We start from the raw sequence: 21,371 nt of genomic DNA on the forward strand, positions 1-21,371 counted from the left end.
GGATATAATCTACATGAAACTGCAAAGTGTGTGTGTGAGGGTTGTTTGGTTAGAATGCACATCCTCTTCACGGAAGGAAATTTGTATCATCACAATGGAGTCATATATTTGTGTCCAAAGCAACAACTTATTTAAAACTAATTATATCAGCTGTAAATTTGTAGTTATACAGTTTCAAGTGTTTTAGGTCTAATTTGCCCATAGAATTTGGTTTTGTCATAAAACAAGGCTCGAGGATAGCTCCTACACATTGACACCTTATATTCAAGGAATTGATTTGAAGCCTTTTCGGGTTGTCTCATTGCTATGTTTCAGTGAAAGTCAAAATATCTAAGTTGCATAGATGTAGTTTGGATTCTTAGTTCTTGGAGTTGTCCCAGTTTGAAGGGCAGGCTAGTGTTTTGAAAATCTCTCACGTGCATTTTGGCACTCTCTTAGTCTCCTCACAGACTTTCTGTAGATACACTGCCATCATTCAGCACCTCTGCTCACAGTGGCTGTTTTGCTTCTCCATGCTGGCTACCTTTTTGAGAAATTCAGTTGTTGAACATGAACAGAACAAGGACGTTTCAGTGCTAGAGGCAGGCTGTAAAAGTTCTGTACTTTAAATACTTGGAAAGCGTCACTTACAAAACCTGTCCAACCAAGTGAAAAAAGAAGAAATATCCAGTTGCAAACATCAGACTATTGGAGGTGTTAATGCAAAGTGATTATAGAACATGTCACGCTAATAAGACTGAAAGAACAGAGGGCCTGGCCTTAAATGACATGTAAAATGTGTTTGGTATTGATGAAGGGAATCTCACTAGTGTATCTTTTCTCCAATAGCCTTTACTGTTGTGGCTTGGGGTTTTTTTAACCATCCCTAGCAATTATTTAATTACATCAGCAGTAGTATAAAGATTTAAGTGCGGGCCATCTGTTAAATACACGTCAGTCCCAGCTCCTTGCATAAATGCAGCCTTGCTATTGTTACCTCCTGACAGTAGTAACAAAATTTAGTAGGAAATGCCTTCAAAGACAGGGCACAGTTGGAAGAAAATGAGAGAAACCAATATACTTGGGCTTTCATTTCAGGGGTCACCTTAATTAAACAAAGCTCTCTTTTTAGAAACACTGTTTATCAATCAACTTAACTTTATTTAGAAAAGAAGAAAGAGACTGACTCTATCAAGGACTTGCTGAGGAGAGGAGAGCAAGGCTTTGCGAAACAATATGCAGCAAAAAAAGTAGCATTTTCTACTTCTGTATAGAGGAGTGAGAAAGAAATCTAGTGTTTCAGGACATGTCAGGTTAGAACCTACTTTTTTCTCATCCTTCTTCCCTCCACACCCACAAACAAAAGATGTAGAAATAAATAAAATACAACAAAATACTGTAGTTAGACTGTTCACAGTGTAAGCAGAAGTGTTTAGCATTTATGAGCATCTTGGCAGTTTGTTTATACTTGTTCAGAAATTAAAATGGATGCACAGTAAAAAGAAAGCCATTTTTTTTTCCCTACATCACAAATATTAGTTGCTTTTAGAAACTATTTCCATGGCTTAACAGACTGACATTACTGAGTTGCTTCTGTGCTGGCAAAGACATCGAAGCACAGGAAAAGCTGTAATAGCCACACTCCAAGCATGGCCACTTGTTAATTGTTTAGAAGAATATAATCAATGTACATGTGAGTCAAATGGCCACAGCTTTATTAATTTCTTTTTTAAATAATGATTGTTATAGAAATTTGAAGAATTTCTGAAAACTGGTGATTAAACAAGACTCTTCCTATATGGAAAATCGAACGTGGATTTAAATGCTAAATAGCACTTGGCAGCAGCAATAGGTTTGCAAGCAGAGATTCCCTGCCTTTCCCTTCCATGCTCTTGCCATGCCTGGGGGTTGGGCTTGGGGCTTTTTTTCATTTTCAATCAGCAAATACAAATCAGATGTCTGGTCTGAAACCTGCTGTTCCAAAAGTCTTAAAGAGCTGCTCAGTTCTCTCAACATGAGTGAATACTTCCTCTGCTTAATCAGCTTAAAGTGAAAAAAACCCAGCAACATGTTTAGACAAGAACAGTTTTTTAATAATATATCTAATGTATTACTCTGGTTTTAAAATTAATTTAAATATTTTCTTTCATGTCTATTTGAATTTAGTTTCCATACAATAGAGCCAGGCACAAATGGCAAATAGGTTTTTCTGCAATAATGTTATAACAATTAAAGAAAAACATCCAAACATAATTACATACATAAATGAATGTTGATACAGTATGTTCTCCCAACTAATACATCAAACATGAAACTATATTTAGTTGGAAAATAGGTTTTTAAGGGTTACCAATTAAGGCAAATAAAGCTCTCAAAACACTGAGACAAAGCCAACTGAAATTCTTTAAATCATGTCTGGATTACTGATTTATATATTTAAGTCAGTAGTCTTAAAGTAAACAAAAAATTAAAAAAAAACCTCTGAGGGCATAAATTACCTTCTTTCTTTTAAGTAACATGCACTATTTCAAAATTAAAATAGTAGATGTTTTCTTTGCCAAGAAAATATTTCAAGAAATATTTTACAAAATTTCAGTCCTGGAATTCCTGCGTAGCTTGACAGGATATGATTTAAAAAAACACTACAAAAAAAACACCACAAAACTGAAAAAAAAAATAAAAAAAAGACAAAACCAAAAAGACACAAAACAAAAAATCCCCACCAAAACACCACCACCCCACCTCCAGAAGTGGCAGTCTGGGTAGTAGTTACGTAAATTCCTTTGAGCAAGACTTCTAAAAGTGAATCTTGCTGTCTCTCTTCAGCCAGCAGTTAGGTGTTTTCTTCAAAACACAACAAAAACCCCTCCAAATCCACTAATCCAGAACTGCAAAGCTGCTTCATCCATCGGTGCTCAAGCCAAGAGCATCTGATTAGTCTTATCCAGCATGTCCTGGAAGGTGTAACACATCTGGAGTCACCTTTTACAGCTTCCCTGAAAAGTCTAAGATGTTTGCCAGTGACCAGTGGAGCATCTTTTTAAATTTTGTTGTGTTCCTTTGCCCTTTATGAGTCAGAGCAAGCTGGGCTCTGTTCAGAGTATGAGTGAACACGGATTACATAATTGAAAGCAGATCCTACACCTATGTGTCTGCATAAAGGACACTTTTTTCCTTTTTTTTTTCCTATACTGAAGTTTGTGTGACTCTATCTTGTTGTACAACAGGATCCTGTTGATGTCTTTAGACTTCTCTAATCTCAAGCAGAATTTGCTATTCTGCTTTTTTTCTTCTCTTCCTGTCTTTGCTTCCTGCAGGAAACACTTTTTAATTCAGTTGAAGAAACAAGGATCAACATGCATGAGGATACCTAGATATGAAAATAAAATTATATTACAGAAAACATTTGACACAACACAATTTCAAAGTAATATTTATGTATGTTACTACTTCAAATGTGTTCTGGAAAACTCTTCTTTTCCACTTAGGTCTTTGCAGTATCAGGCTGCACAAGCTGGTAAAACTTTCAGACCAGAACTATGTGAAAGCAGCTTCTTACTCTTATTTGTCCCCTCTGCGTTTCTCTCCCCTGGTGTGTTGTTGGACCTTTTTTCCATTAATGTCTTTCAGCAAGTAGCCCTCTGCCACAGCACCCCGGGTTAACATTGCCCTGGATAGACAGTGAGGAAGTTAGGGCTGCAAATAGGTGGAAACAAGGCAGCTGCAGTGACAGGACACAGGCAGCTGGGTCATTTCTATCCTTTCCCATACCCATCATCCATAATGTGCTCTGCTGCATATTCCTCTAATAAAGGTCCCATTTCTTCCCCACTTGAAAAAAAAGCTACTCAAAGTCAGACTCAGTGTAGTTATAGTGATGAGGCCTTATTAATTTCCCCTCAGTCTGATTTAAAAAAGTGCTCCTACTGTGATGGTTTAGCTATCCCACTGTCAAGTTTAGATTTAAATCTATTCTAATACTGTTGATCTAAAATTTAATCTCTTGTGGTTTGCAGTTTAGGAGGGAGTTTACCTGGATTTCATGGCTTTCTACAGTGATGAGATTTCTAGCATGTACAGCTGTATTTAACCATTTTGAAGGTATTACGTTAGGCTGTATTCAGCAAATCAGCATGACCTTCTGCTAATCCTCTTACATTTTGTAACTCATTGCATCTCCATTACATAAATCTGGAGATTAGGAAATCCAGTATGTGGATTTACTATAAATCATAACTAGAAATCCCCTAACCATTTTGTGTATATAAAGCAATAAGTCTGCTTTGTCAGCCACATTCTGTGTAGAATTCTAAGCCATTAGCATTCGTTCACTTTAGTAGTTCTGTGATGACTCTCTAGCTGATAAAGTCTCTTGCTGAGAAGCTCAGATTATTCTGTCTTGGCTAGAAAATGTGTACATCGTAACAGGTTGCTTTTTACTGTAGCTTCAGCTTAATTTCTGGAGAATCAAAGTAGTAATTAATAAGAAAATATTGTAGAATGACTGTACTTTGTATTTCTGCCTATATTAAAACTTATGCAATAACAGGTCATTCTTAATTAAGGCAGTGTCCTGCCAATGGAGCATTCAGAAAATACTGAATGAAAGAGTCTAGCTTAGAATGGAGGAGAGCAGCTCAAAAACCTGTTGTCTTGCTGGTGCAGCTCAGACTTGAGATGTACATCTCAAATCGAAGGTGGTTTTACTCTCTCCTAAGCATGGAACAAAATGTTGCACCTTGCGGCATGCCCAGCATGGGTTAAGATCCAGACTGAGCAGTAGTTTAAAAGCAAAAGGTTGGAGCGGTGAGGAAAAGGTGAAGAGTGTTATCCATCAGGGGTTTCAGCAGTTAAAGGAGGTTATGACCATATCTTCTAGGTGATTCATTGTGTCCATAAAATTTGTGACAGCAAGGCATCTATTGAGAAGACCAGTTACGACTTCTGATTTGTAAAAATGTCAGTTAAATCCTCCGGTGTCTGACCAGCTCTCCCTCGGAGAGCCACAGGACATCTTGTAACTAATGCAAAGTAAGCTCAACTAGTTGTACCACTGCAGAAATATTTCCATTTAAGGATTAGAAGAGGTTAGAGACTTCTTCCATGAGAGCAAGTGGCATGTCTGCATCGTGGTGTAGGTGCTGGCAATAGCAGCAGAGCTGGAAGGAGCTCAGCACGCCTTGTGACACTGCAAAAATACACTGAGACACTTCAGCACCGCTTTCCACTGCACAGCACATGTCCCTCTAGCACCAAGGCTCATGCTTAAGCCTGGGGTCAGACTCATCTCTCTCCTTGTGTGAGTGAACGGGGTAAACATGACTTAAGGGAGTTGGGTTTACCAGGATACAGAAATGCAGAGTGTGACCTCATGACCAAGACATGAACGAGATATTTGTTACTGTACCACATAACTGCAGAGCTTGTTCTGTGACTCTGCAGGCACCTGCAGCTTCTCTATGCAGCTATAAAGATAATGTGCACAGGAAAACTGTACTCCTCCAGCATTTCATGCAGCCTTATTTTGTCAGTTGAATAAAAAAGTAGTACTTCTTAGTAAAGTTGGCATCAAACCTGAATTATTAAAAGCAAGCCTGGCCTATGACTTGGGAAGGATGATGTGCAAGGCAGCCCACCGTGTCCTTGGTGGTTTGCCATAGCAGACGTGGCCTGGCATGTGACTGATTTGGTGTCAAACGAGCAGAATCAGCTGTGGCTGCTCCACAGCACAGAGGACTGAGGGTTAATTATAGCCTGGCAGCTTTTTCTTTTTTGTTGTTAGGGAAGTTGACACTATTAGTTGCTGGTCATGTGGAGTCAAAACCAGGCTAATATACTGCACTGAGCAATGTGATGTAGTTACAGGGATTCTTCACATAATGCAGCTGATAGAATTCTTTCTGGAGTTGACAACAAAGGCCTGTGTGTGAGGGAAATGTGTGCTGCAGTCTGTCCATAGCGTTCTTTGAGGTTTACTGATCACTGTTGCCTCTGTCAATAGGGCGATTCACTCAGCCCTCCCCTAAACACACAAAGACAATTGTATCAACTTCTTTTGGTGGGGCATGTTAAGAAACTCTTACTTCCTGTAGCTACACTACAATCACGTATCCCAAAACATTTTTGGAAAGCCACTTTTCTAAACTAGTACATCTTCTGGTTTAAGTCCCATTGCCCACCATCCTACTTCAGTTCAGCAGCAATAAAAGGATACACAAGCTAAACTTCTAATTGGATAGTGGCTATAAAAAAGGAAGTTAGTTGACTTCCTGTAGGAAGAGATCCTGAAAATCAAATGATATAACTCCAGTAGCCTTTTGGTCTGCCTGTAATCCATAACAGAGCTCTAATTTTAAGTTGACTTCCTACTTTGACCCAAAGCTGGTGCAGATAATTGGAAGGTTTAAAGCTTTTCTTAACTTTCTTTACTTAAGAGATGAGTCAAGACAAAGAAGTCATTCATAAAAATATGAATTTTTCATCAGTTAAACAGATCTAAAGGGTGTCAGCTTTCTTGATTTTTGTTTCAATTTAATAGTTTTAATGTTTGGTTTTATATTCTTTCAGTACAGACCACATTTTGGTAGTGCTTTACGATGTAAAAAACTTTCTCAAATGTTTATGAAATTATGAGGTAGAAAGGGTATTTTTAATATATGTTTACCGGGTAGCTCAAGTTCTATCTAACTTACGTGTGTGTTGAACAAACCTCTTATGCTACGTACACACTTCAAAAGGCTGATGCTCTATTTACCACGTTTCCCGAACAACAGGTAGTGTGTGCCCAAGGCAAGCGCATGGGCTTCGGTCTAGAGGCTGCTGGCTGGAGACATGTTCCGTGTGCTATGCATGACAATTTGTCAAAGGTAGATAAAAGCAAACATTCAATACTTTGGCAGCTTTGTTAGGGCACACGAGAACCTCAGAATCCCTCTAAGTATGAAATTAATTAGAAAAACTGCTCATAATCAGTTTCCGTGCCAGAGTGACAGATAACCCTCACTGTATAGGCTGTGCTGCCTTATGGTGCACAGCCTGTTGCTTTAGGAGCTAATGAACTGCACTGTTCTCTCCGGAGGTTTTTTTGACAGTGTTTTGTTTTCTGCTCCTTTGAAAGCTGTGCCTTTAAAGAGGGTTGCTGGCAAATGTTAATTTGTTTCCTCTTGAGGTAGTTTCCTGCCCATCTCCCTGGTTTCATTAGATCTTTATTTAAATATCACTTCCTGATGTTTCTACCATAATTGGTGGAGGAAATGCTCTTTTTTCTTAATCTCCTATTATTTGACAAGAATTTATCCTTAATCTACTCCTTTCCTTCACAGTGGCAGTGGACATTTTCATTGAAACCCAGATAAAGCTTTCCACTTCCCATTTAAATACATGTAACTTTACACTTTGAACAATTAAGCATAAGAAGTCACCCAAAGAAGTCATTTGAGCTGCTTGAATTTCAGAAGGAAGTAAGAGTAGACTCATTCTCCTGGGAGTGACCCCTAAGCAGGGCTTAAAAACCATGCGGCAAAACAAGTGTGTGATCTATCCAGAAGGCACAATTGGCCAAGGTCCAGAGTAATTTTGTTAATTGTGTTAAAGCCTAATTTACTAAACTGGCAGCTCTGGTCTGCACAGGAAAAAAAAAACAACTATATCCAACCCGTACATGTTGTAAGCTCTGCACAGCCACCAATCACAACTGAATAAACACACACTTGTTGGTTAAAGTAATGAACACACTATTGACATTGATTTTTCTTCCAGGAAAAAGCAGTTCAGTGAAACACAGCTCGCCACGTCCTCTGGGATTTCTCTCACATGGCCTAGCCTCAGGAGCCACCTGTGCCAAGATAATATCTTGGTATCTGGCACTTGGATCTGTGTGTGGTCTGACTGCAGAGCAGTACCTTGGACAAAGTGTACAGTACAGTGTGGACAAGTAAAGAGGAAGCCAATAGCTGTGTACAGGGACAGTTTTCCTTTGGTTAAGGGATAGGAAAATAACAATAAAGGTTTTTATTTACTAGTACTCGTCTGCCTACCTTGTTCAGTGGAGTTGCTGTCAAGGGGCACAAGCCCTTTTTAATTTGACCATAGTAAGTAAAGCAGATTGAGAAAACTGCAGAGGAATGTCTTTAACACAAATACTAAGCCAAACTTAAGGTAGTATAAAAAATCATGATGAATACAACTAGGCAGACATCCAAAATATTAACCATTACCTTTATGGCTGCTAACTGAAAAGTAACTAAGTACACAAGATAAGTGATACTGGTTTTATAAGCACTCTGATAATTTATAAACAGTTATTTATGTCGGCTTACGCAGTAGTTAGTTGTGAATGAAGCTGGGTATTTAAAGTTAGTGCTATTAAAAGAAAAATGAAAATCACTTCCTCGTTGAGTGAACTGTAACTTCTTGGTTTAGTCCAGTCAGTAGTTATGTCTGTCTTCTTCTCTGATACAGACAGTTTTATCTCTGACCTGGAATACCAGCCATCAGGTTCAACAGAGAAATGGACTCAACATTCAGCATTCATGTCCAACTCCTATGTGGAAAATCTAGAGGGTGAGTCTGCTTACTGCAATGCTTCAATGTTTGAAATTGGAGCACAAAGGAAAGGGGAAAGTCTTTTAATAGTCTTATGAGCTACAAGTGAAAAGCGCTGTGTAATACTGAAGTATTACTGTAATTGGACACCTGTGTATTCTGAAATAGTTGGAAATTCAGCAGTTCTGAACCAGGTGTACAGTCACTCAATAAAATCCTCCACTCAAAATATATAGAGCTGCCACAGAACTTCCTGAGTGCTGTAGGATCTAGGAAAACAAAGAGGATATGAAAATTTTAAGCCAAATATGGGCAAGGTTAAAGAGCGTCCAGATAAGTTACCTGAGAAATTTGGAATGTTTCTCTTTATTAAAAAGATGAAGCAATATCAATTTAAATAGATGGAATACAGTGGTGTGCACCAGCTATCTAAGTATTAGGAATACAGATTCGTAACTAGATTTCAAGTTGAATGTGCACTGTAATTGGGAAAGAACATCTGGATTTATTATTTCAGCTTCTTTATTTCACATATAAACAAGATAATTAGCACCATGACTCTTCTAAATACTAATGTTAGAAGTTGATGCATGGTATATGGGTGTCATTTGTGTTTATACTTAAGTGTTTTTCACTTTATTACAAACATGCCTAAAATGCCGAAGAACTGCACTGTCCCTTTTTTCCAATATATATGCATATACACATATATTAAAACACAGGTAACGTTTTACATTCCCCAGTGATTTTTATAGGGTAATACCTGTAAGTGTACAGTAGATTTGGGATTAGTAACAGTAAAGTAATCAAGCTCTTAATAAAACTTTCACACAATTAGTGTGTAACTGACCTTAAGTTTGCCTGTGAAACTGAAATAAATCACACTGGTCTTTTATCATCTTTCAAGAAATTTAGCTCTGCTTTCCTTACATATCAAAATGTTATTAGTAAGGTAAGTAGCTCCTATTTAGAATGGCAAAGCTAGGGAAAGGACTCTGTACACTAAGTTGACACTCCTAGATATTGAAACAGCAAAACTATTAGTAAATTGCAAGTTATAGCTTAGATTATTTCAGTGTTCTAGACTATATCCTGTGCAACTCAGACTCTGATAGGTTCAGAATAATTGCTGAAGAGCAGAAGTTCTTGAAAAATGAAAATTCAGTTAAGTAATAAAATAACCCACAAATACCAGTCTCATCAACTAAAGAATAGCACACAGGTTGGCAAACCCCAAACTTGGGCTTATGAAATGTACACCGACAGATCCCTTTTAAAAAAGGCACACAGACAGAGACCCAGACCTGGAGAGAAACATGCTTACACAAAATGCTGGCATGTGAGAAATACAGTTGAGAAATGGCATTTTTTTAAAACTAAAATAATGGGTATTTTATGTATTTGGCACAAGATAGTGTGGTACAAATACGAGAGATTGTTTACAACAAACGGTTTTGTACCTTGAAGAATGCAGTGTCAAATGAGAAGCTCTCTGTATCCGTTGCTAGTACAGAATTCTTGCAGAGACAACTTTCAGGGTTAAACTAGGAAGAGTATAGCTTCTAAATTATACTGCTGAAGAGGAGAGCAACTGTAACTAGTGTGCTGCACGAGATCAGAGCATCTGCAAAGGCAGGAAATAACTAATGGAATACTTGAGTCATCCTTTATTGAATGGGTAAGTGTGATGACTGCTGTGTGGAGTACTAAGTCATGAGGAGAACCCACAAGGGGAAATATCTCTTTATTTGGTCCAAAGGACCATACAGAAACTGCCTGGAAAAAAATAAATCTTTGTTTTGTTGCAGTTTCAGCTTTACAGGCTGTGACAAACTTGAAAGGGGAACTATAGGACACAGGTCAACCACTGAGACATAATAGGTGGTCAAGGGTCAAATAGTTGCAAACTGTCTGCAAACTCTTTTGAGGTTCTTATTAAGTGTACAATTACTCTGCAGTGAGAGAGACTACAAGCTGCTTCCAAATGCAGAAAATAGAAAAGAACATGAAACTATTAGATTAAATGTGAAACGTGCCCCACAGATGACAAATCAGTTATTCAGGTTAAAATAAGATAAATGATCTTAGAAAGTTTTTTGTATTGATGTTCACAGTTGAGGAACTAGAGATTCTCATGCCCAAAGTCCCTTTGAAAAAAGAGACATGTTGCAGGATCTGTCCAAGATAAGGTGTCAGTGAAAAGTTTTCAGAACAGATAGTGACAGTGACAATTGTCCTCAAGTAGATGACATGCCAGACAACAACTCTGAAAGAGTAAGAAACAGTTCTAACTGTAATGTATAACCTCTTGCTTAAATCTGATTTAGAGCCTAGGTGAATGTGAAACTGCTGCTGCTCAGCTACTCAGAGGGGTGAAAACCAAAACTGTCTAGAAACCTCTACAGGAAGACCTTGTGATTAAAGAAAATCAGGTAGTTAAAGAAAAAGTAGAAATTAGAGTAAGGGAAAGAATAAAACCTGCGCTATAATACATGCAATGACAGTCTCTCTGAACTATTATCATATAAAGCTGTCTTGAATTTACAATGGACAATTCTATGAAACTTTGCTCAGTAGTGTTAAAAGTAGTCTTGAAAGGGTAAATAAATGCTAGTTATGAGCTTGTTATTATATTTTTTTTTAATTTATCCAAAACAAAATATTCAACCATTTATTAAATAAGAGCATAATTTTTCATTATGATGTCATGCTTCATAACACAAGAGTTTGTTCTGTTCAAATCAGCAAATATGGATCACTTTCTGTAGGTGGGAATTTCTCCTGAGGGGTTGGTCAGTACTGGAACAGCTGATAAGATCAGCACCCACAGCTCTTGTGTGTCACTGACTGCACAAATGTTCAACCTAATTTTAGTTTATCTTAAAACTCTGGATTGCAAATTGCAGAGTTTTAAGAGCTCTCCATGAACAGTCTGGCTGTCCTGCACAAAACTGGAACACTGGCTTTGCCAGCTGTCCCAGTGCAGACCTTCAGCAGCCCAGAGGCAAAGTCCTGGGCCTGAAAGACAAGGGCAGGGGAGATCCCAGTGCTTTGGCTGCCTCCATTTGTGCAGTGAGCAGGGACTGAAACCAGGCAAACAGAGCACAGTGGGAAGTGAAAACAGTGGGAAGAACCCAGTAAAACCGAACAAGTGGTTGCTCTTATTTTACAGCTTGACAGCAGATCCAAAAGTCAGACCCACCTTCTCTGTTCTGCTGATATTGGTGTTACTACACTGCTTAATGTATTTGCAGGGTTCAAGGGGCTTGAGCCTCCAGCTGACCTTCAGTGCCTCTCAGGCGTGTTCATTCTTTTTCTGTGCGGCACAGAGGGAGAAGAACAAGCAAAAAAAAAGAAAAAAATGACAAAAACCTTACAATACAACGCTACAGTATCACTGGTATTGACCCGGGCAATCTAATCTGTCTGGAGCTGATTTGCTCTCTACCATGTTAACTTCTGTTCTGCACAATCCATTTTTAACTGTGAGTATAAATTGGCCAGTCAGCTTACATTCTAGATAAATACTAGGGGAGGAAAAGATGAAACTATTGCAAATAAAGTAACAGCTGAAATTCTGAAATCTGGGATAACTGCCAAAGAGGTCAATTAAATAGACAAAGTTGTTAAAATCATTTCCGTTTCATAGCCCAATTAAAAAAAAATTAAAAAAGCTGTGTTGCATTTTGTTCTGAGCCATATCTGACAAACAAGTTTTCAAAGTGCAGTTATCACTGTTGTAGTGGAGGAATATGCCACACATGTACACTGTGTAGTGTGTGCCACCCTCTCTCTTGTGATCTGGTCCAGTCATTATTTCAGGATTAGTGACCCGGAGTGTAGCACAGGAGATATTTGATAATGCTTTTGCTGTTATCCACTCAATTGACACTGATCATCCAAATTATTTAGATGATCAGTAGGTACTAAATGACTATAAATACTCTCAATTATTTAGTATGTAAGAGATTTCTGGTTCCCCATGTCTTGACAGTAGAGGCCCAGGCTCCGGGATTAGCAGTGAGAACACCTGGTACCACGCATACCAAACAGGCAGTTGCTAACTGGATGGCTTTTAGGATTAAGTGAAAGGGCATATGAAATCTTTCTAGCTATATTTCTAGGACATATAATGTAGCCCAAGCAGCCCATAGTCAAAACTAGGAAAGGTGGGATAAAGTGTTCTTTGAAAGTATAGGAAAGAAGTTTTCTGTTGTTTGAAAAGCATCAGCAGTATAGACTGAGCTCTGCCCTTTCTCAGAATGGTTGAAATTAACTTCCTTTCCTACCTGAAGAGCTTGAGTTTTGCTAGACAACTGTTATAGAAATGTGTGTTATACTCATGAACTAAGTTTTCAGTTTAATCACAGACCACTAAATGATCTGTAATTGATCCTTGGTGGAAGGTGACATTCATGCATTCAAATACTAACCTTTGGATTCTCTGTTTTAGTCTTTAATACAGTTTTCCTCCATCACAAATTAATACAAAAAGGAAAATGCTGTATGATTTCACCTTCAGCCTTGTACATTTCTGTGCAGGATTTTATCTCTTCTTACTGTACTGCATGATTTGCATTTAAGCTACTTTATGCCATCACCTGTGTCTCATCTAGTCAATGTACAGTCTCTGGGGTCTGCAGGCTACCCCCATCCATTTGTTGCTCACCGAGTTCCAGACAGCTGAACTGGACACTCCTGGAAAGTACAAAATAGGAAGATGTGTTAGTTGGGACGGTGGTCTAGGAGAAAACACCTTGGCATAAACAGCAGTAAAAGTATTCTGGCCTTTTCTCGAGGCCTGCATGGTGCTCTGACAGAACACTGAGTTAGATACTAATTTTTTTTAAAAGGTACTTTTTGAATACTCATTGGGTTTATAAATTAGCAAATCTAACAAAGCCACTGGGGCAAGTAAGAGTTCTCCACTAGAGTTCTCTGCTGAGATGAAGACAAGATCCTGCATTTTCCTAAGAAATGGTAGATACTTCTAATGTAAATCCATGTAAGCCAGATAAATCTGTATTCCCCACATGCTAAAAGCATTGCCAGAAAAAGCACTGCACTACCAAACAGCTTATTACAAGCAAATCAATGATTATTTAGAACAAAACAACACAAACTAACCTGGAACTTCAATACTCATTATTACATAGTGACTTATGCAGAAGTTTGGCAAATAAACCCCCATGTGACCAGCTATTGTATTCAGTGTAATGTGTTTTAAGGAAAATGTAATGCCACATGGCTACGTGCTGTTCAGTTGAACACCTTTGCCTGTGGGAACTACAAAACATTGCAGCAGTATAGACCAGGTGGTGCTGATGATGCCAGTACAGATACATATCATCCATCAAGACTTACAGGAAGTAACTGTCTAGTAATTTCAAAATACTGAACTTCAGAAAGTTCTTTTTAATGTTCCAAATTTTAGCAGTACTGAACAGTTGCAATACTCAGTTTGCACAGACCAACTGCTCAGTAGCATTCAGCGGACAAGAGCTGTTAGAAGTCCTGCAGTTAGAGCAAGCTAATGACAGAAGCTGATGGCTCATAGCTCTTCTAAATGAACATCTAGATTTTGTTTAAAAAACAAAAGTCTTGGGCTTTAGCAGATGTTTACTTATGGCATTGTGTGGCCTAATAAAAATACTTGGAAAAGTGCCCTACCTGCAGTCACACATTATCAATGTCATAGTGCCGGTTAAGTTCATTGAATGACAAGATTTTTTGAAAATAAATAAATTGCAAATCTTGTAATGCTTGAGGGAATTGGCTTTTACATAGCTGGTCTGAACTGTTTTGAACTTTGGGCTGCAATAATGTGTGTATTTAACAAGCTGTCCTTGCATTCATGCAGGAGAAAACCATTGCAGTGATGACTCTTAGATAACAAATGCCCCCTCCATGGTACATAGGGGTTCTGTGACATGAGGTGATTTTTTAAAGCTCTCTCGAGTAAATTAAAAGAATATGACAAAACCTGTTTTCAGAGTTGGATTTCATGTAAGTTACACAGTTTGAGTGCATTCACAATATTACTGCATTTTCTTTTAGACCCACTTATGCTCCTGCTGCCGCTGAAGGCAATGCTGAGGCTGGGGAACAGTATAAGCAGCAAGAACAATTCACACTACATGTACATTGATTTTGTTATGCTTCTACCAGCCAGGAATGGTCAGTAGGAAGCTAAATCCTGCTATGGAAGATTAAGGAAGCACCAAGAAGGGTGGTGGAGTACATCAACACTGTTCTGTAAAGTTACCAAAAGGAGAACAAAATTGCAAAAGCCCGGGTTCCAAATCTGTTAAGATTTTCATAGAAGCATCTTACTAGCAGAGCAAAACATGTTTTTTTATTAAGAATGATCCTTACTCAACAAAAGAGTCCCATTAAATGTCTGTTTATAGAAGCAAACTCATGCCAGTAATAAAGGAAAAGCCTCAATAGCTTAGCATATTCAAAGTCTTTCTGAGTAAGAGATACTGTAGCCTATTGCCACTCAGTCCTGGAAAACAACAGGATTGACTGCCTTTACCAATTAAATAATAATTCAGATTTTGCTTATATTCTAATATTTGTCTAAAATTTGTCATTACTATTTAATGTGATATATCACAGCTTTTACATTTATCCATTAAAATAATTATTTTTGTCATCTTCCAAACTCAAGTGTCCTGCAGCAGTTATCTAAGCTTCAGAGTAAAACTCCAAAATTTTCATTTGTTGATAACTTAGGTGCTAGTTTGTCACATTCACAGAGACGTCCCTTACTTTTGAATAGTACTAGTTGATTAAACTTTGCTGAATTTGATGTATATGCACACACAGACACACAAACTGCGTATTAGTCGATTTTAATTATTATAGGAAAAGTGACTGATAACAAAAGATTTAGTTACTGCAGCTTCAGAAATGCAAGGATTCAGAAAACTGGCCCATCAAACAGGTATATAGTTTTAAAAAATATTCTGTTAACCCAAATCCACGTTCTGAGGAAGTTCTGTAAGTAGCTTGAAAGAGCCAGGAGCTGCTAGTGTTATCTGTTGTGCCTGTAACACTCTTGACCAGAAGGAGTTCTGTGGGGAAACCTGCACTAACCTGCCCTGTGCTGTGCCTTTCAGTTACCTGCTTATCATGAATACGTGCCTCTTTTCTTCAAGGGCATCAGGGCTTCTCCAGCATGGACTATGGCGAGTACACGCGTAATAATAAGAGAAACTAGAACCCTTTTTTCCCCCCTCTTCCTGAAACCAGGCTCCTCCTTCATCTTCTGTTACTTAACAGCATCAAGGCTTAGCACTGAAATATTTCTTTTTAAAAGGGATATACTGATGACTTCTGCCTTTTGGAAAGCATAAAAACAGTCACTTCCTAATATTTCTTCTTTTTTTTATAGTGAATGAGATCATAGGAAGAGATATGTCACAGATCTCAGTGTCACATGGAACAGCAGTGGCCAGCCAGCCTGCACGTGCGTGTCCTGGATCTCTGGAGACAAGAATATCTGATGGAATCCAGTAATGGATAAGCTGACAACTAAGCATCCATGAAAACTTCACAGTTTCTCTGAATATTTCTTCATCCTCTTCCTCTTTAGACTTACTGTGCTTCCAACTCTGTGGCCTTTATGAACTGGAACAGTGGATCCTTGCAAAGCCCTTTCAGTGGGTTACATTTTTGATGTAGAGACAGAGCATTTTAATTATAGTTCCTCAGATGCTGTAAAGAGACTTCTTAAAATGGACACACAGAATCTACACCAGATATTTTAACTGTTTTAAAGTTACAAACAAGCTCTGCTTTTTGCATTTAAGTAGAATACTTTTATATTGTAAGTGCTTCAGATGTGTGGAGAGGTTAGTTTGCTCTTATAATATTCACAGTACTGAATGTGGAAAACACATCTTCAGTGTGCTGCTTTCCCTTAGAGATAGTAGAGTTTGTAACTGATGATTTGTAACACCTTTTGGTCATTTTGGAAAGCCTTTAAAGCTTCTATTGTTAATTTTTTTTTTAGTAAGATCTTCCAGTGGCAAATCATACCTGTCATCTGAAGCCAATGCCATGGAAGCCATTGTGTATATGAATACTGTAGTGTTTTCTTTCTTAGATTCATAGGAAGCAAAGCCAAATGTAGATCTGCACTTGTTTATAAACTGAAAATGTTACTTGATAGGCTGCAAAAAGACCATTCCATCATGAAAGTGTTGGGATAGAAATTACATTCCAAAATTTAACTTTTATAACTTTGTGGATAATCTTCCTGATCTTTATTAGCACAGGCTCCTTCTTGAAATAGCTTTTTTCTTAGAAAGTTACACTTTTAATCAAATTTGAGCAGTAGGATTTTAGATTAAAGAACAGTAACATCAAAGCCATGTTAGATAGAGAAGAAAATTTTATATTTGCTGAGGATCTAAATGTTCCCTGCAGAATATGGTTTTGAAATCACCAGTTCAGTGGCATTCAAGTTTTTGATGCAATAAATCATTTGATCACATCTGTACGTTTTATATGCTGTATGCCTGATCATGCCACTTGGAACTCCTAAGGAGATGACAATTACAGTTCCTTAAATTTAGGCTGTTTATAAATGTCAGTTTGCTCAAAGTAATTTACTGTGAATTAGTGGTTAGGTAGTGTAATGTGTCCATGTTGAATTGTAAAGGTGTGAAGCAGAAGCTACCAAAGAAATCCAGCAGATTCCCCACGGCAGCAGTGAACTCTGTGCTGTGCTCCGAGGATGCATCTCCCTTACCCCCATGATCTGATAAATTGGAAACAATCTGTTTACAGAGTTATTTAAAAATCTCAGGCCTTTACAATCGGACACCTTGGAGAGGATGTGAAACTGCCTGTGTCACACGCATTTCCCTGCCCCAAAAGGCACTCATTTCCAGAGCTCTCCTCCATGGAACACACAGGGTACAACAGTCACAGCAAAGCGAGACTGAAGGACACGGAATGTCAGAACATCCGAGATGTTCAGTTTAGTTCCTCAGCGGGGTGAGCCATGATGCTCTAACAAAAATTGAATGAATTAACTCAAAGAATAAGAAAATTAAAAAGTCTATCTGCATTGGATCCAGTTTGGACAACTGGGGACATTTTAGCAGTTGAACACATGGGGAGCACATGCCTCTCTCTCTAGAGTGGTCTGACAGGGGAAAGCAGTGCTGAGTTATAATGCCTGCAGGAGGAAACACAGGTTCTACTGATGTTGCATTTTGGCAAAGTCATGGGGAAAACTTTCCACTGAGCCTTTTGCAGGCAAAACATTACACCTGAAGTCAGTGTCCAAGCAATACCATTACAGTTGCTATAATCACATCTCTCTAATAGCTGAATCATGAACTTTTAAAAAGGACGTACGTTGAGCAGGTGAAATTATAATTTTATCATGTAACTTCCTTTTAAGAGTGCTGCCTGAGGCTACTATCTTGATGGTTCGTAATTATTTCAAACAACTTAGTGCTAGGCCACTATGTACCTGCTGGGAATCTTAAGCATCCTTTTTGTGAATGTACTGTTCAGTGGTGCAAATCTTGAAATTTGCAGAAAAAAATTGGCAGGGCTGGAATATGAAAAGTGTGATATTGTAATTGTCCTCAGCAGTGGTGCTTTACTCTGTCCTCTACTCATGTTAAAGATCCTACAAAGGACTCACATGCTCAGAAATACATCTACTTGTGTTTTTAACACCTTAATAACAAAACAAACCACACAACACTGTAAACTGTGTAATCTGTGTTCAGAGTGTGTGCTGGTGGCGAGGCATGTTCCAGTTTTCATTCCTGTGTTGGGTCTTTTGCATTAACCATTGTTTGTAGGAGAATTCTGACTTAAAAGCTTTTCATACTATATGGGATTTATGCTCCTTTTCCTGCTGGTACAGACTCTCCTTGCAAGTTCTCCAAGTAGCTGGAATTCACACTGTACCTAAAATACAGGAGCCCAAACAATCCGGAGTTGCTATGCACTAAATTTTCTGATGCCTTTAAATACCTTGATGCCTGTAGACATAGAGACGCTTTCCTATTTAAAATGAAATTTAAAAAAATAGCTTTGGATACTAAAGCAGTTTGTATTTGCCTTGTAAAAGCTTCAATACAAGGGTCTTAATTTTATTTTAGCTTGTGTGATAACGTAGGTAAAGACTGTAATCTTCTATAATTTTAGTGATATAAAAAGCACAGGATCTCTATTCGACTATGCAAATTTAATTAAACAGCAGAACCCGGCAACTGTTGATATTTTGTTGGCATCCACTTCCTTGCCCTTAAGTCCTGTATTCTCCCTGAGTACTTTTCCAAAAATTTTAAATAATTTAGATTATCCTGAAGGAAAGCCTAATGATGAAGTAGCTTTTCTATAAGGAGGGTCAAAGGTCAATGTTAAAAAAAAATTAAGGGGCAGCATATTAACCAGGGGGAGGAGGGTGAGTTTGAAATGACTATAACTAGCAATCCAAATTTCTGTAGTAAAACTTATGTGTTATCAGGGAACTGCCACCCTTTTTAAACCAAAGAATGAAAAGAACGTAATAGTTTTGTTCTGATACAAAGCTTTGAAACTCTATTTTTGATACTCATACTGGATGTCATTCCTGAGGTTCGGAAATCGTTCAAATTGAAGTTTTATATTTAAAAATGTGGACAATAAAGATTAAGTTCTAGATGTTTACAGAGCCTTGTATTGTAATTTCATGTACATTTTGTATTTTAAACATTTTGTAAGTTATGATTGCAGTGCTACTTGCAGAAATAAAGGGAAAAAAACTTGCATTTAGGCTCTTAAATCGTAGTGTTCAAATAAATAAAAATAATGCAAATGCATTGTCATTTATTTAAAATGCAGATCCAGATGCAGAGTGGGAAGAAACTCCTTGTTTGTGATGCAGTGGTAAACAGCTGTGCTCCGTTGTGACACCGAAAGGAGGGACGTTTTATATTCCCCCTGGAAGAGTGGTGGTTTTGAACAATCTGATAAGAGTATGGGGCTCAACTGAGATTAGAGCCAGCAACTGTGACCCTTTACATACGTAAGAAGTGATCGGCAGTGCTGGCAGAGTATCAGTTTGCACAATACTGGTGGCTTTCCTATTTTCAATATCATTTCAATTAGACAATGACAAGATCATTTTGAGAAATTATTCCAGAAATTATTATTCAGGGAACACATCATAAACAGTAATTTTCATTCCTGAAAGGATATTATCATAGGCAAGATGCAGTTAAACTGTTTCTGAAATAAATGTGAGATTTATTACAAATAATTTACAAAGTCTAAATTATTGCCTATTCTTGGCTGATCAAGCAGTACTGAGGGAAATGCCTTTGGGAAAAGTATGGTAGAGTCAGGCCTTGAAACCTGTATCTTATCTCATGATATAGTGGTAGTGAAAAGGTTTTTATCTCCCTGCAGTTTTGTTACAGCACCTTTACTTACCTGTGGAATCCCTAGGCCCAGTGACATGTGAGAGTGTCCCAAACTCAACAGGGAGGCAAAAGCTCTGACCTTTGGGTTCCCAATTCCCACCTGCCCAGGATAGAAAAGGAGCTGCGACGGCTCTCCCGGGAGAGCACGGCCAGCGCAGGATTAGCTTCTCCTTGGAGTGCCTGTCCCTGGCCCATTACCCTCACCGGTGCTTTTTGTCTATAAATACAACAGAAAGGGGCAGCTGAAGTGCCAGTGACTGAACATGCAGTAATTATAGCTGAGGGTTAGTAAAAATAGCCCCGGCAGTTTGAAAGCTGTTCACATGTTTTCTAGGGTGATTACCCGGTATATAATTAGCACACACCGACCCCAGCAATAAGCCATTGACTGGCTGCGTCTGCTCTGCTGTCAATTCAAGTCGTCCTTAGATGCAAATAGGCTGAAGGCTGATTCCCTTGGACTGACAGGGTAGGGGAGATGAGAGGATCTGCAGTCACACCAGGGCGTTCAGAGCTGAGCACTGACACCCAAAGCTGTGCTGTTGAGAGAGGAGACTTCATTCCAGGCATTGTGAAAACATCACTCTATCTTGCAAGCACTGGTTTTGTATCTCAAGTGATAGGAGAGAAGAAATGTCTTATTAAGGTCTTTTTCCTTTAGAAGAGTAACCAGAAGTTTGTTCATTTAGGACCCAAGCCCAAAGGAAATGCTGGCAGATATCAAGGCCTATTAATTCTCATATCGTAGCTGCTATTTCTTTACAGTATTCCACAGCATTACTTTTGTTTTTCTTCCCTTCTGCTTGTTTCTGGACTTCTGTCACTCTCCATGCCTAACTCAAAATACCACTGTGTGCTCTGAATCCAACACCTACTCCACTGGAGTGAATTAGGTGAGACTGAGAGTTTTGCAAATAGTCCCCCTCACCTCTTATTTTCCCTTGGATTCACCTAATTTACAATAATATATTCAGGAACTAGCCACTGCTGTAGCGAGTAAAGTATTAGGATATGTGAAAGGCCATGGAAATGAAAAAGGATTTCCTATATATTAAATTCTTGCATAGTTTTGCATACAGTCATCTTCAGTAATGGAAGTTAACACTGAACTTTATTTGCTTGGTAGAAGGATAATGTTTATCAATCATTCTTAATCCACAAAAAGCAGTCATTGCTGAGATTCTCTAAGACAGGAATTATTTTACAATAACCTACTGTTACCTTTGTTAACATCTGCTATATGCAGAAGAAAATGGGAAAAAAAAATAACCAGACTAAGATATAGAAGCAATAAAAATAGGATATTTACTTTGCAAGGCTTGTATGTACCATGAATCTTGTTTTGGAAGAGACTGACCCACTAGAAAAGTCAGGCTATACAAATTCTCCAGCTGTTTCTGCAAATTT

General features: G+C 38.2%; 1 protein-coding gene and 1 long non-coding RNA gene across 2 annotated transcripts in view; one reads left to right on the plus strand and one right to left on the minus strand.

The window, feature by feature from the left end:
- Positions 1-19,209, plus strand: part of NFATC3 (nuclear factor of activated T cells 3) — a 66,229-nt gene extending 47,020 nt beyond the window's left edge. The window contains 1 exon segment of the mRNA XM_032701032.1: positions 15,923-19,209. Within this exon segment, the coding sequence (XP_032556923.1) occupies positions 15,923-16,047 (125 nt within the window). The 3' untranslated portion in view covers positions 16,048-19,209.
- Positions 11,097-20,109, minus strand: LOC116793293. Its single transcript, XR_004359438.1, has 3 exons — positions 19,975-20,109; positions 13,125-13,221; positions 11,097-11,839 (listed from the first exon to the last, which is right to left on the minus strand). It is a non-coding gene; the product is annotated as an uncharacterized LOC116793293 (long non-coding RNA).
- Between the last annotated feature and the right edge of the window lie 1,262 nt (positions 20,110-21,371).

Source organism: Chiroxiphia lanceolata, chromosome 13 (genome assembly GCF_009829145.1).
Source record: "Chiroxiphia lanceolata isolate bChiLan1 chromosome 13, bChiLan1.pri, whole genome shotgun sequence".
Taxonomy (NCBI): Eukaryota; Metazoa; Chordata; class Aves; order Passeriformes; family Pipridae; genus Chiroxiphia; species Chiroxiphia lanceolata.